Source organism: Thalassophryne amazonica, chromosome 9, assembly GCF_902500255.1.
Source record: "Thalassophryne amazonica chromosome 9, fThaAma1.1, whole genome shotgun sequence".
NCBI lineage: Eukaryota > Metazoa > Chordata > Actinopteri > Batrachoidiformes > Batrachoididae > Thalassophryne > Thalassophryne amazonica.
This window is the reverse complement of record NC_047111.1, coordinates 66898708-66911054: the sequence shown is the minus strand read 5'-3', so window position 1 is coordinate 66911054 and position 12347 is coordinate 66898708. Positions and strand designations below refer to the sequence as shown.

The following is a 12347-nucleotide window of genomic DNA, read 5'->3' as shown; positions in this document are numbered from 1 at the left end:
TTTTTAATTAGTATTTTGAAATTCTAGTGTGTGGGTGTGTGTGAGAGAGAGAGTGCAAATTTTTATCAGTGGCAGTGATGCTACTATAGTAACAAATGGGTGTGAATACAACCTCACTGTCACATAATTCATTATTTGAATTAATACAAACTTTCTATCTTGTGAAGATTGTGACGGTGAACTGTGCCAGAATCATCCACGGTAACCAGGTGGCTACTAATGGTGTGGTGCACGTGATAGACCGGGTCATCAGCGCCGTAGGCAGAACCATCAAGGACACCCTGGATGTTACAGATGAACTCTCATCCTTCAATGTATGTATGTGATTGGAAACTCTGTTGGAGTCTCCTTTGAGTATTGTTTAAATAAATATATCTGGAAAGATTAGAAGACACAGTTGGAGACTTTATCTTAAAGAATGAGCATTAGTACAAATGTGTAAGACAGTAATTGTACATCTGAGCCTGAGGGCGAGTGTTGTGTGTTTCCTTTCAGGCTGCAGCACTGGCTTCTGAAATTATTGACAAACTAGACCAGCCCGGCCAGTACACACTATTTGCTCCAACTAATCAGGCCTTTGACAAACTGGACTCAGACTACCTGGAGCGTATCATGGGAGACAAGGCTGTTATTGCAGGTAGCATTTAATACTGACCCCTTTCAGCTCTTAAAACTTTCAGTTTGTATATTTCCAAGTGACAGTACAGTGCCACGCAAAACTATTCATCCCCCTTTGCATTTTCCTGTTTGTTGCCTTACATTCTGAAATAAAAATGGATCTTGGAGGGGATTGTAAAATATGTTTTATCAAAACAGGAAAAAAACAACGGGTCACTCATTCTTAAAGCGTTCTTCTGGACAGAGACTCTAATCTTTGTTGAGGAGCTTTGCAGCTCCCTTGGGGTTATCTTTGGTCTCTTTGTTGCCTCCCTGATTAATGCTCTTTGCCTGGTCCTTGAGTTTTGGTGGGCGAAACTGTCTTGGCAGGTTTGTTGTGATGGCATATTCTTTCCATTTTGTAATATTGGATTTAATGGTACTCTGTGGGATTTTAAAAGTTTGCATCATTTTTTTTGTAGCCAAATCCTGATCTGTACTTCTCCACAACTTTGTCACCGGATGGTTGGAGAGTTTCTTAGTCTTCACGGTGTTGCAGATTCTGAGGTTTTTCAGAACAGATACATATATACTGAGATCAAGTGACAGAATGCACACATGTGGGCTTTATTTAACTAACATATGAAAGGTGGTGAATACATATGCACTCATTACTTTTCAGTTTTTTTATTATTTGGTTTTATTTTGGTGTTTTTTTTAACATTTCACATCATCAATTTGCAGTATTTTGTGTTGGTCCATTGGAAACAAAAAAGTCCATTTAAATGGCTAACTATGATACAAAAATAAGGAAAACACCAACGGGGTGAATCGTTTTGCAAGGCACTGTGTTTCTAAACTGTTCACCAAATTCTCAAAAATACAAATTTTATGGTAGACACAAACAAACTACACAAGAAAGCGCTCCAAAATGTGGATTAATCAGCTTCTGCATGGGATCGGTGCCCACACACATGCGGGTGATTGAACTTTCCTTCATCGATGGGAACACAGTATAACCTTGGGTACATTCTTAGACACTTGGTAATGGGATTTTGATGATCAGACATATTGTACCACAGGAATGTGGACTGCAGTGAGAATCTGATTACTTTCAAAGTTTTCTTGGTTTGGAAATGTTGTTTGTGCTATTATTAAATCTGCATGGTATTACTTCTCCAGACTTGGTTTCTCAGTTGGACAGTTGGAACCAGTTTGAGGTGTAATCCCAAGTCTAAATATTGACATTAAGTGTGCAGATATTTCTTGCAGCCCATTTGTTGGATCTGGAACTATTTCTGTGTGTGTCATTTGAGCAGTGAATATTATGCCAAACCTTTTATTACAATAAAAAAATATAACGCAATGCTGAAATACGCTTGGTCGTATGAGCATTGTGTTCTTTATAATTTACAGTTGTTTAATTAACTATTAAGATCCTATTATGTTACGTATAATTTGTACATGTTCAAATCAAATCATTTGTTCATGTTGTGCAAATCAAGGAACATTTGTAGATCAGCTTCTGTGGATTTGCACGTATTAATAATGAGATAAATTTAACTCCATAAATAAGTTAGCTTTGAGTTAGTGAACGTTAGTGTGCAAGCTAACGTCCGCAAAATGTCTTGTAAATGACACAAGAGGTGCTTTTAGGTTACAAGAACAGTGTTTTTAGTTTAAGAAGTGTTTATTTCTTGCTAATTTTTACATAATATACCAGAAACAAAGCGGTTAGCGAGTAGCTAAACCAGGAAGTGACATCACCATGCTAACCTCCATAAAATGTCTTATAAATAAGTTCAGAGGTGATAATAGGTAGTTGTAGTACTGCTTATTTCTCACTAGCTTTTACATAATACGAGGTCTATTAGAAAAGTATCCGTCATTATTTTTTTCAAAAACCATATGGATTTGAATCACATGTGATTACATCAGACATGCTTGAACCCTCGTGGGCATGCGAGAGTTTTTTCACGCCTGTCGGTTACGTCATTCGCCTGTGGGCAGTCTTTGAGTGAGGAGTGGCCCACCCTCTCGTCGTTTTTTTCATTGTTTAGGAATGGCTCAGAGACTGCTGCTTTGTTTGATCAAAATTTTTTCAAAACTGTAAGGCACAACTGAGTGGACACCATTCGATTAATTCAGCTGGTTTTCGGTAAAAATTTTAACGGCTGATGAGAGATTTTGGTCTGGTAGTGTCGCCGTAAGGACGGCCCACGGCGCCTGACGGCGATCTGCGCTTCGAGGCAGCAGCGTCTCGCCGTTTCAAGTTGAAAACTTCCACATTTCAGGCTCTGTTGACCCAGGAAGTCGTCAGAGAACAGAGAACTTTCAGAAGAAGTCGGCATGAGGAGTTTATTCGGACATTCCATTGTTAACGGACATTTTGTAATGAAAGAACGTGCGGGCAGAGTAGCATGTCGGGCCGGACCCGACCGCGGGGGGTCGCGACAGGAAAAACACCTCCGTTGGAAACCTTAACGGGCAAGTTAGAACATGCCCAAGCTGTTAAACAATTTCTCAGTTACTCACTTGTTGAAAGCCATCAAAAGCCGCCTGAATTTTACAAATGGTTTTCAACACAGAGGTGTTTTTCCTGTCGCGGCGCACACACGCAAAAAAGCCTTAAATTAGGATGTTTTCAGCTCGAAACAGGCCGACGACGGCGCCTGGAAGCGCTGCAGGACGTCCCGCTCTGTGGGAAGTCCTTACACCGACAGAAACACCCCATAATCTCTCATCAGCCGTTAAACTTTTCACCGAAAACCAGCTTAATTTCTCGAATAGTATCCACTCGGATATTCCTCACAGGTCCAGAAAAAATTTTGATAAAGCAACGCGCGCCGTCTCAAGCAGCGTGTGAAACAAAGGAATTCAGCCGAGAGGGCGGGACCACATCTCACTCAAGGCCTGCCCACAGGGAAATGACGTCACTGACGCGTGAAAAAACTCACGCATGCGCACGAGGGTTCAAGCATGATTGGTGGAATCGCACGTCATTCAAATCCATATAGTTAAAAAAAAAAATAAAAGGGTCGGTTTATTGTCTAATAGACCTCGTATATGAGAAACGTATATAAACACACAAAATGAAGTGGTTTTGAAGAGACCAGCGACTGACGTCACGATGCAGCTCTGCTCTGATTAGCCATCACCCACATCACTCAAAAACAAAGTGGATCAGATTTAAACAGAATGTGACTTTTTAACCTCTTAGAATACCTTCTGAAATACATCAAGGTGAGCCATCTGTGAACTTGTCCAAGATCTGTGTCCCAAGAATGTTCCCTGTGAATTTCAACACAGTAATAGGATAAATCATTCTACCAAGTTTATAAGTGCTGAATATTTTCTCCACCATCAGCTCTGGTGAACTACCATCTATTGAACAGTGTCCAGTGCTCAGAGGCAATCATGGCTGGGTCAGTGTTTGAGACAGCAGAGGGCAGTACCATCGAAATCGGCTGTGATGGTGACAGTCTGACAGTTAATGGCATCAAGATGGTGCTGAAGAAGGACATTGTCACCACCAACGGCGTCATCCACCTCATTGACCAGGTGCTCATCCCCAATGCAGGTAATATCTCCTTCAGTTTTGTTCATTAATTCAAACTTTTTGCTGTAATTATGATATATTCATAGAGTTGTTTTGAACAAATACATCCAAATTTGCTACTTTGAGAAAATTGCGATTTTTATTTTTATTTTATTTTCTTGTAAAAGCAATCCCAGTGCAGTATGTCTGACAGTTGAGATAAAACGTAGTTAATCATATACTACAATGTTTCAAGAAGCATCGTATATGGAACATTGTTTTTTCAATGTAAGAATGTTTTGTTCTTCTTTTTGTAAAAACAAGTCTATTCAATAGATGAACATTTATTCATTTTCTGAACCCAGTTAGTCCATTTAATGGTCAAGTGGATTGGGGAGTACAGCCAATCACAGCAGTCATTGGGCGAGAAGCTGCGTACACCCTTTGAAAATTGCAGGGCCATTCAAGAGCTATGAAAAATAAATCTAAAATGTACAAACTGAAATATCTGCAAGTCCATTCAGGAGTATTCATGTAGTTTGGGCTATTTATTGACCCTAGAGTCACCATAGTGACCTGGGTGAATAAAACAGCCTTTAACAGAATGAACTGTAGTGTTTATAAAAAAAATGCCAAAAGACTACACATTATTCCATTAATGTCAAACTCAGTGGGGTCACCCATACTGTATCACTAAGTGCTATCACTAAGTGATAAGCTTGACTGTATTTGTCAGGCTTTGTAAAACTGCAGTGAAGGCATTTATCAGAATTTACTGCATGAATTGGTTGTATATTTATAATAGTGGTTGTCGGGTATTGATTTGAACATTGAAAAGTACATAGCATAAATATCAACATGGCATGATCAGGTCAATTTTGATGAGATAGCATTTAACTGTTTTTGCAAATGAACTCTTTATTTCTGTGTCTGAGATCACCGCTGTGCTTATTCTCCTCATTAGCCAAGGATGTGATGGAACTTGTGGGAGAATCGCAGAGCACATTCAGTGACATGGTGTCTGAACTGGGCTTGGCAGCTGCCATGGGTCCAAAAACTGAATACACCCTCCTGGCTCCTGTCAACGCTGCCTTTTCCAGTGAGTTGTTGTTTTTTGGATCTTGAGCAAATATTGAATTACGTTGACTACTTGGCTAATGGTTCTCTTTGTGTGTGAGGTACAAGGCATGGATGTTTGTAGAGGAAGCACATTTTCGTAGATTATCAGACTACCGAATACTCCCACATCAGTGGTGTAGACATTGTTACCATGTCCAGCACTTAGCCATGCTGGCTAACACAAATAAATGCTGCATAACATAGACACAAAATTTGCTTTCCTTTTAGCTGTATGCTTGTCTTAGTTTCACTTTTCTCTCAATATATACTGCTGTGCTGCAGTGTTACTCAACACATAATGCCAGGATGAATGTTAAAAGTGTAATTAATGAGAATTATTATGATACAGGCTAACCTGCAGGCTCAGAAAATATGCATTCTTTTAAAAAATTAGGCCAAATTTTGAATTTTGTAAAATGTATTAGGCCATAGATGTTGGAAAGCCACAGATATAGGATAATCTTGTATGATATAATGAGTAAAAATTAAAAACTACACTGTAAAAAAAAAAAAGATAGCTTGACTGAGTCATCTTGTTGCGTTGTCTGAAATGTTACATCAAGTCTCAATGATTTAGCAATGTAATGTTGGTACTTGACACTGCTATAACTCAGTCAAAGCAATAAAAAAAACTTGAGTGAGTCAAGTAGAGTCAACAAATCATTTTTACCTTGTAAGGAATATTATTATTACAATTTGTTTTACAGGAGTAAAGTATTCTACATATATTTCTGTGAAGGCTCTCAGTTGTCCAGGTGGTTTCCATAGTAGAGAAGCTTGAATCTTCGAATGGACCGGGTTGCTTGACGCGAGGACGTTTCACTTCTAATTGCAGAAGCTTCCTCAGCTAAATTTCTTGCTCTGGTAGTCTGACTTCTGTCTTGACTCTCGTAGAGAAGAATAACAGAAGCCAGCAAAAGCTGGCATTTTAAACCTAACCAGACCCCTCCTACCAAGAGGCAGACTGCTATTGGATAGTGACTAACAGTTGCTCTAATTAGCACCTATTGTGCTCTAGTTAGAACCCTCCCACTGACAGGGCAGCTGTCCCTCCTAACAATGGGACTGACGCCTCTCCTGATGCCTCTCCTGGCGACGTGAATGACTCATTAGCATGAAAAAACGAGTCATTCATGTCGTCAGGAGAGGCGTCAGTCCCATCGTTAGGAGGGACAGCTGCCCTGAACATGGATTCAGTTTCCAGTCCCATTACCTACCCATGTCATTGGACAAGACAATTCTTCTGCATTGTCCCAGTCCACCCAACTGTAAATGGGCACTGCTTTTGGTTGTGGAAGTAACCTGTGATGGACTGGCATCCCGTCCACGGGGAGTTTTTGACTTTCATTTTGCTTCATGCTCCCAAATCTAGAGATAAACATCTGTACTTGTATCTATATGAGACTTTACTTCTTCTTTTACCTTCATCTTGAGCTACTCAAAGCATTGCACTTTATCTCAAACTGTATTTGAACCTAATAATTTGCACTTGTTTTTGACATTTTGATAGTACTTCATTTGTCTTTGCTTGGAACTTTATTTTACTTTATTTTATATTTGATAAAATCATGTGATAACCTTAAATATGTTGTTTTGTAATGTATGGTCTTTTTGGGGGGGGGGGGGGGGGGGGTATTGTGAAGCCTTTGGGGACAGTGTGATTTTGGGCTATGTCAATAAATTGAACTGAACTTAAAATCCATCTGACGACCATTACTTCAGTATTGTTGTGGCACAGCAGTGTGTATATTAGAAGGAATATAAAATCATGATAAATACTCGTATATTTCCAAAGGGAGATCATTATGAGAGTCTTGTGGCAGCCACCACATGTCAGACACAATACATCTGTTAGACCTTGAGCGGTCAAGTGACACAAATGATGTATTACTGGTTATGTGTCCTCTGACAGAGTATCTTGTGCAAGACAAGCCACAGTGTCTGAGGACTGATGACAAATATGCTTATTTTAAAATTTAAGACTTTTTAATCTCCACCCAATGGAAAATGTGTCATAACTTAGTACATTCGCTGCCTAGCTTCACTCATATTACAGAATCGCAACATTGGTGTGTGCTGTTTGTTTGTTTATTTGTCAGATGATGTGATGTCAATCGACCAGAGCCTGCTGAGGCTCATTTTGGAAAACCACATCCTGAAGCTCAAAGTCACACTGAACGAGCTCTACAACGGACAGCAACTGGAAACGCTGGCTGGCAAACTGCTCAGAGTCTTCATTTACCGCACCGTGAGAACATTTGTGCATCAAGTCACGCATGACACAGCGTCAGGAAGCAAAGCACAATGAGAAGTGATGGAAAGGCAAAGGAAAGCTTTCATGTTGGAAATCTGAGAAGCATTACTAACGCTCTCACTGGGTGTTAATATACTTGTCAACAGTGATGCCGGTAACGCGTTACTCTAATCTGACCACTTTTTCAGTAACGAGTAATCTAACGCGTTAATCTTTCCAAATCAGTAATCAGATTAAAGTTACTTCTCCATGTCACTGTGCGTTACTATTATTTTTCATTGTGGGTCGATAACAGCATTAAACTTGGTCCGTGGGCAGGAGGTCGGGGTTCGACTGAACTGCCCACTTTAAGTGAGCTGTGAGCTTTTAATCCGCGGTTTGTTGCAGCTGCTCGACTCGTCCTCACCTCTTAAAGCGCGGTGATCAGCACACCTGCACTGAGCTTTACAAAGACATTTTTATACTTTTTTCCTCCTTTATTTAGAATTCTGAGCTGAGCCGCTCCGTATCTGGTCGTTAAAAACAGCTGATCCTCTGCGACGTGTCAACAACTAACACTATTTTCCACTCAAATGCACCTAAACTCTCTTTCTGAGGACCACATGATGTGAAAACGCAATAAAACTTTCTTACCTGTAAATCTGGTCCTGTTTTCTGCATAAATAAATGTTATCCATTCTTTGTGCTCAAACGCCAAAGCAGGGGCGGATCTAGATGGAATGGGGGCGTGGAGCAAGGATGTGCCCCCCCCCCCCCCCACAACACCCCTAGATTAAAGGTGCAATTTTGAAGCCGTTTTTTACTACAACTAATATTGCTTAAAATAATAATAATTTCGACAAGTAAAGTGTTTAGAGAGAATTTAAATGTTAGAAAAATGTTAGAATTTAATAGTTACATTTATAAACAATGTAGGTTCGAAATTGCAAGTTTTACTGTTACAGTGCTGTCAACAGTTAAATATGAGGTCAAGAAAGAGGTCTTTATTTTACTTTTTATAAAACAAGTATTTATTTTCATTGAAGTCAAGAAAGGGTGACTATAAAGTGAGTTTTGGCAAAACAGGTATCATTGTCATGTTGAGGTGGCAGAGGGTTGTTGTCGGCAGCTGGGAAAAGTAACTAAATAAGTAACTAGTAATCTAACTTAGTTGCTTTTACAATTGAGTAATCAGTAAAGTAACTAAGTTACTTTTTCAAGGAGTAATCAGTAATTGGATTACTTTTTCAAAGTAACTGTGGCAACACTGCTTGTCAACTGCAAACACATGCAGTAAAATAGCTAATTAGTCCACATTTTGGCTGGAAAGAAACCACGTTTCTGCTCTGGTGATTTAGATGTTAGAATCAGCTGGGTTTCATTTAGATATAGAGACTTTGTATTTTTGTGATTGATCACAATCAAACCAAAAATCATGACTTTGTATTTTTGTGATTGATCACAATCAAACCAAAAATCATGACTATGCATCATCCCAACAACTAAATTATTTTCAGATTTGTCCAGAGACTGTGAAATCTGAGAATGTTCTCTGCACGGTTTAACTTTTCCAGGCTGTGTGTATAGAAAATTCATGCATGGTGCGTGGCAGTAAGGAAGGGAGCAATGGAGCGCTTCATGTTGTGAGGTCACTCATCAAGCCAGCTGAGAAAACCATTTACGAGATGCTGGTTGCTGACAAACGCTTCAAGTAAGAACAACTGAAATCCTAATTTACTTTTTACTTTAATGTATACCTTTATGATGAAGTAACTGCTTGTGCCTTACTGTTATTTTGTGTCACTTTCTGAACTGTGTTGAAGGTTGTAGTCCCCCACCAGTAGTCCATGAGCCAGTCATCAATTTTGATGTAATCGGTACCACTTAAGGTGATGAAATGATACTTAGAATCCAGCCTCAGTGTACCTACAAAAAATGTATGATAGCTAGCCCAGGGTGGTAGCTATAGCCAGGTCGGGGTCAATGAAGAGTTAGATAGGGGTCAAAATTTAAAAATGCTCTAATCATGTTGAAAATGATACTACATTATTTGTCTTATCATAACTATTCTAAAAAGGTATAGTTTGGACTATCTATGACCATCAATGTTATGGGGTAAAAACAGCAAAACAAATTGTGACAACATTCAGTTTCAGTTTGTACAGGGGTCAAAAGTTAAAGTTGCTCAAATTTTAGTAAAAAAGATACAGTGATGTAAAAAATGATACTCCAGTCTGATACAGGAGTTCCTCAAAGTGCTCCTTCCAGCGATAAACTCCTTCCTTAGTTGAGGTCAACAGAGTCCCATCCTTATTGTATACAGCTTTGATGGTTTCCCGTTTTCCTCTCCTGAGGTGCTGCATGGTCCTCCAGAAGCACCTTGGTGCCACCTGAAAGTTCTTCTCCATGGTCGCTCCAAACTCCTCCTACACCCGCTGCTTTGGGCCTGCTGGTACCTTACAAATATCTCCAGAGTCCTCCAAGATAACATATCCCAGAAAGACTCCTTCAGTCGGATGGCTTCCCTGACCACTGGTGTTCACCACGGTGTTTGAGGGTTGCCAACCCTTGAGGCACCTAAGACCATCAATCCACAGCTCCCTGTGGCAGCTTCAGCAATGGAAGCTTTGAACATTGCCCATTCTGGTTCAATGTCCCCAATCTTCCTAGGGATGCCAGAAAACATCCGCCGGAGTTGTGATTCGAAGATTTCTCAGACAGTGGGCCCCTCCAGACATTCCCAGTTCACCCGCATTACTCGTTTGGGCTTACCAGGTTGGTCCAAAGTCCTCCGCCACCCTTTGATTCAACTCACCACCAGATAGTGATCAGTTGACAGCTCTGCCCTGTCTTCACCGGCGTGTCCAGAACATGCGGCCTCAGATCAGATGATACAATCACAAAATCGATCATTGATCTTGGGCTTAGGGTGCTCTGGTACCATGTACACTTATGAGCATCCTTATTTTCGAACATGGTGTTTGTTATGGACAGTCCATGACTAGAACAGAAGTCCAATAACAAGCATCCACTTGGGTTTAAATCAGGGAGGCCATTCCTCCCAATCACACCTCTCCAGGTGTCTCTGTCATTGCCCACATGTGCATTGAAGTCCCCAGCAGATCAATGGATTCCTCCACTGGCGCCCCATGTAAGACTCCAGCCAGGGACTCCAAGAAGGCTGAATACTCTTCGATGCATACACACAAACAACAGTCAAAGTCATCCACCCCACCCCCCACCCCCCGGCAACCCTAAGGTGCAAGGAGGCAACCCTCTAATTTACTGGGGTAACCTCCAACACAGCAGCACTCAGCCAGGGGCTCGTGAATATCCCCACACATCTCACACTCTGGGCAACTCCAGAGAAGAATAAGGTCCAACCCCTATCAAGGAGAGTCGTTCCAGAGCCGAGGGTGTGCATGGAGGTGAGGCCCACCAGATCTAACTGGTCATGCGCCACCTCCCGCACAAGAGAGAGTGATGTTCTATGCCCCCAGTGCTAGCTTCTGTAGGCTGGATCTAGTCCATTGAGGCCCTGAACTTTCACTATCACCCATAGGACAGCGCACCTGACACCAGCGGTTCCCCCTGCAGGTGGTGAGCCTGCAGGGTGGAGATGGAAAGTCCACGTTGCCTGTTCAGGCTGAGTCTGGCCGGGCTCTGTGGCAAGCTCAGCTAGCAAGCCTTTGCTGAAGGACCCTGCATCCAAGCCTAGCTCCACACGAGGGCCATGGGCCTCCTCTGGGCTGGATCACATTTCCTCTACTTTGTTCTTCCATGGACTCTTTGTGAACCATTCTTGGTCTGGCCCCTCATCTGAGACCAATTTGCTATGGAAGGTCCTACCAGGTTGAAGGCTTTAGCCACCACAGCTCTTAGGGCCATATAGACACACACATCTCTCCACCACATCTGGTTCTGTGTTTTGTCTATTTCTATGTGTTGGCCCTGTAATAGACTGCCAACTTGTCCAGAGTGTATCCTACCTATCACCCAATGAATGCTGGGATATTCTTCATCTCCCCATGACCCTGAACTGGTCTAAGTGAGTTTAGAAATTGGATGGATGGATGGATGATACCCTGAGATCTGAATGAGTTGAATGGAATGATTCTACTAAGATAGAGAAAAACACTGTATATCTCTCTATCAACAGTATGTCATAAGTACTCATCATGAATCTGTTGGCCCGATGTTTTTTGGTCACAGCACAAAATTGCATGAAATCATCTTAAACAGAACAAAAAAACATTTGTTGCTTCAACTGTTAAGTGTTGTAACAATGCAGGTGTGATTGCTGATCAGCTCTGGCTTGGACATTCTGTATCCATGAGGGTTTGGCCGAGGAAACAAATGTCATTAGTGACTCATGTCATCAGATTTCTTGAGGTTCTGCCACATTGCGGTGGTCCCATGCTAAAGCCTTTGCTCCACTGTCCAACACCATTACTCATATGTTTGATATCTAACAAACAGTGCTTCACGTCACTGTTCACTGTGAAATCAGCAAATATGAGTAGCCCTGATGTTCCATACATATTTAACATTTTCTTCTAGCAGCATGTGTGCTGGCTAACTCTGTGGCAAATACTGGCACCAGCAAAGGCTGATGATTTAAAAAAAAGTGTTCTGTGAATCATTTCAACCCCCACTGAAAAGAGAAGCAATTATTTTGTAATCACAAATGCAACTTTGGTCTCCTCACCATTCAAAACATATTCTTACCATGACAGCTAAAGGATGTTTCTTTCCTGTTAGTCATCATCATATTCCGAGGTAACAGTAAAATACAGTGGGTGGATGGGTGGATGGATGGATGGATGGATGGATGGATGGATGGATGGATGGATGGATGGA

At 41.1% G+C, this 12347-nt stretch overlaps 1 protein-coding gene across 2 annotated transcripts in view; it reads left to right on the top strand.

Moving 5' to 3' along the window:
- The window catches only part of LOC117517303 (periostin-like), a 52579-nt gene that overhangs the window by 24496 nt on the left and 15736 nt on the right, over positions 1 to 12347 (top strand). For both annotated transcript variants that reach the window (XM_034178281.1, XM_034178282.1), the window contains exons 6-11: positions 168 to 314; positions 496 to 637; positions 3965 to 4177; positions 5100 to 5234; positions 7354 to 7502; positions 9062 to 9198. In XM_034178281.1, the coding sequence (XP_034034172.1) occupies positions 168 to 314; positions 496 to 637; positions 3965 to 4177; positions 5100 to 5234; positions 7354 to 7502; positions 9062 to 9198 (923 nt within the window). The remainder of the gene's footprint in view (positions 1 to 167; positions 315 to 495; positions 638 to 3964; positions 4178 to 5099; positions 5235 to 7353; positions 7503 to 9061; positions 9199 to 12347) is intronic.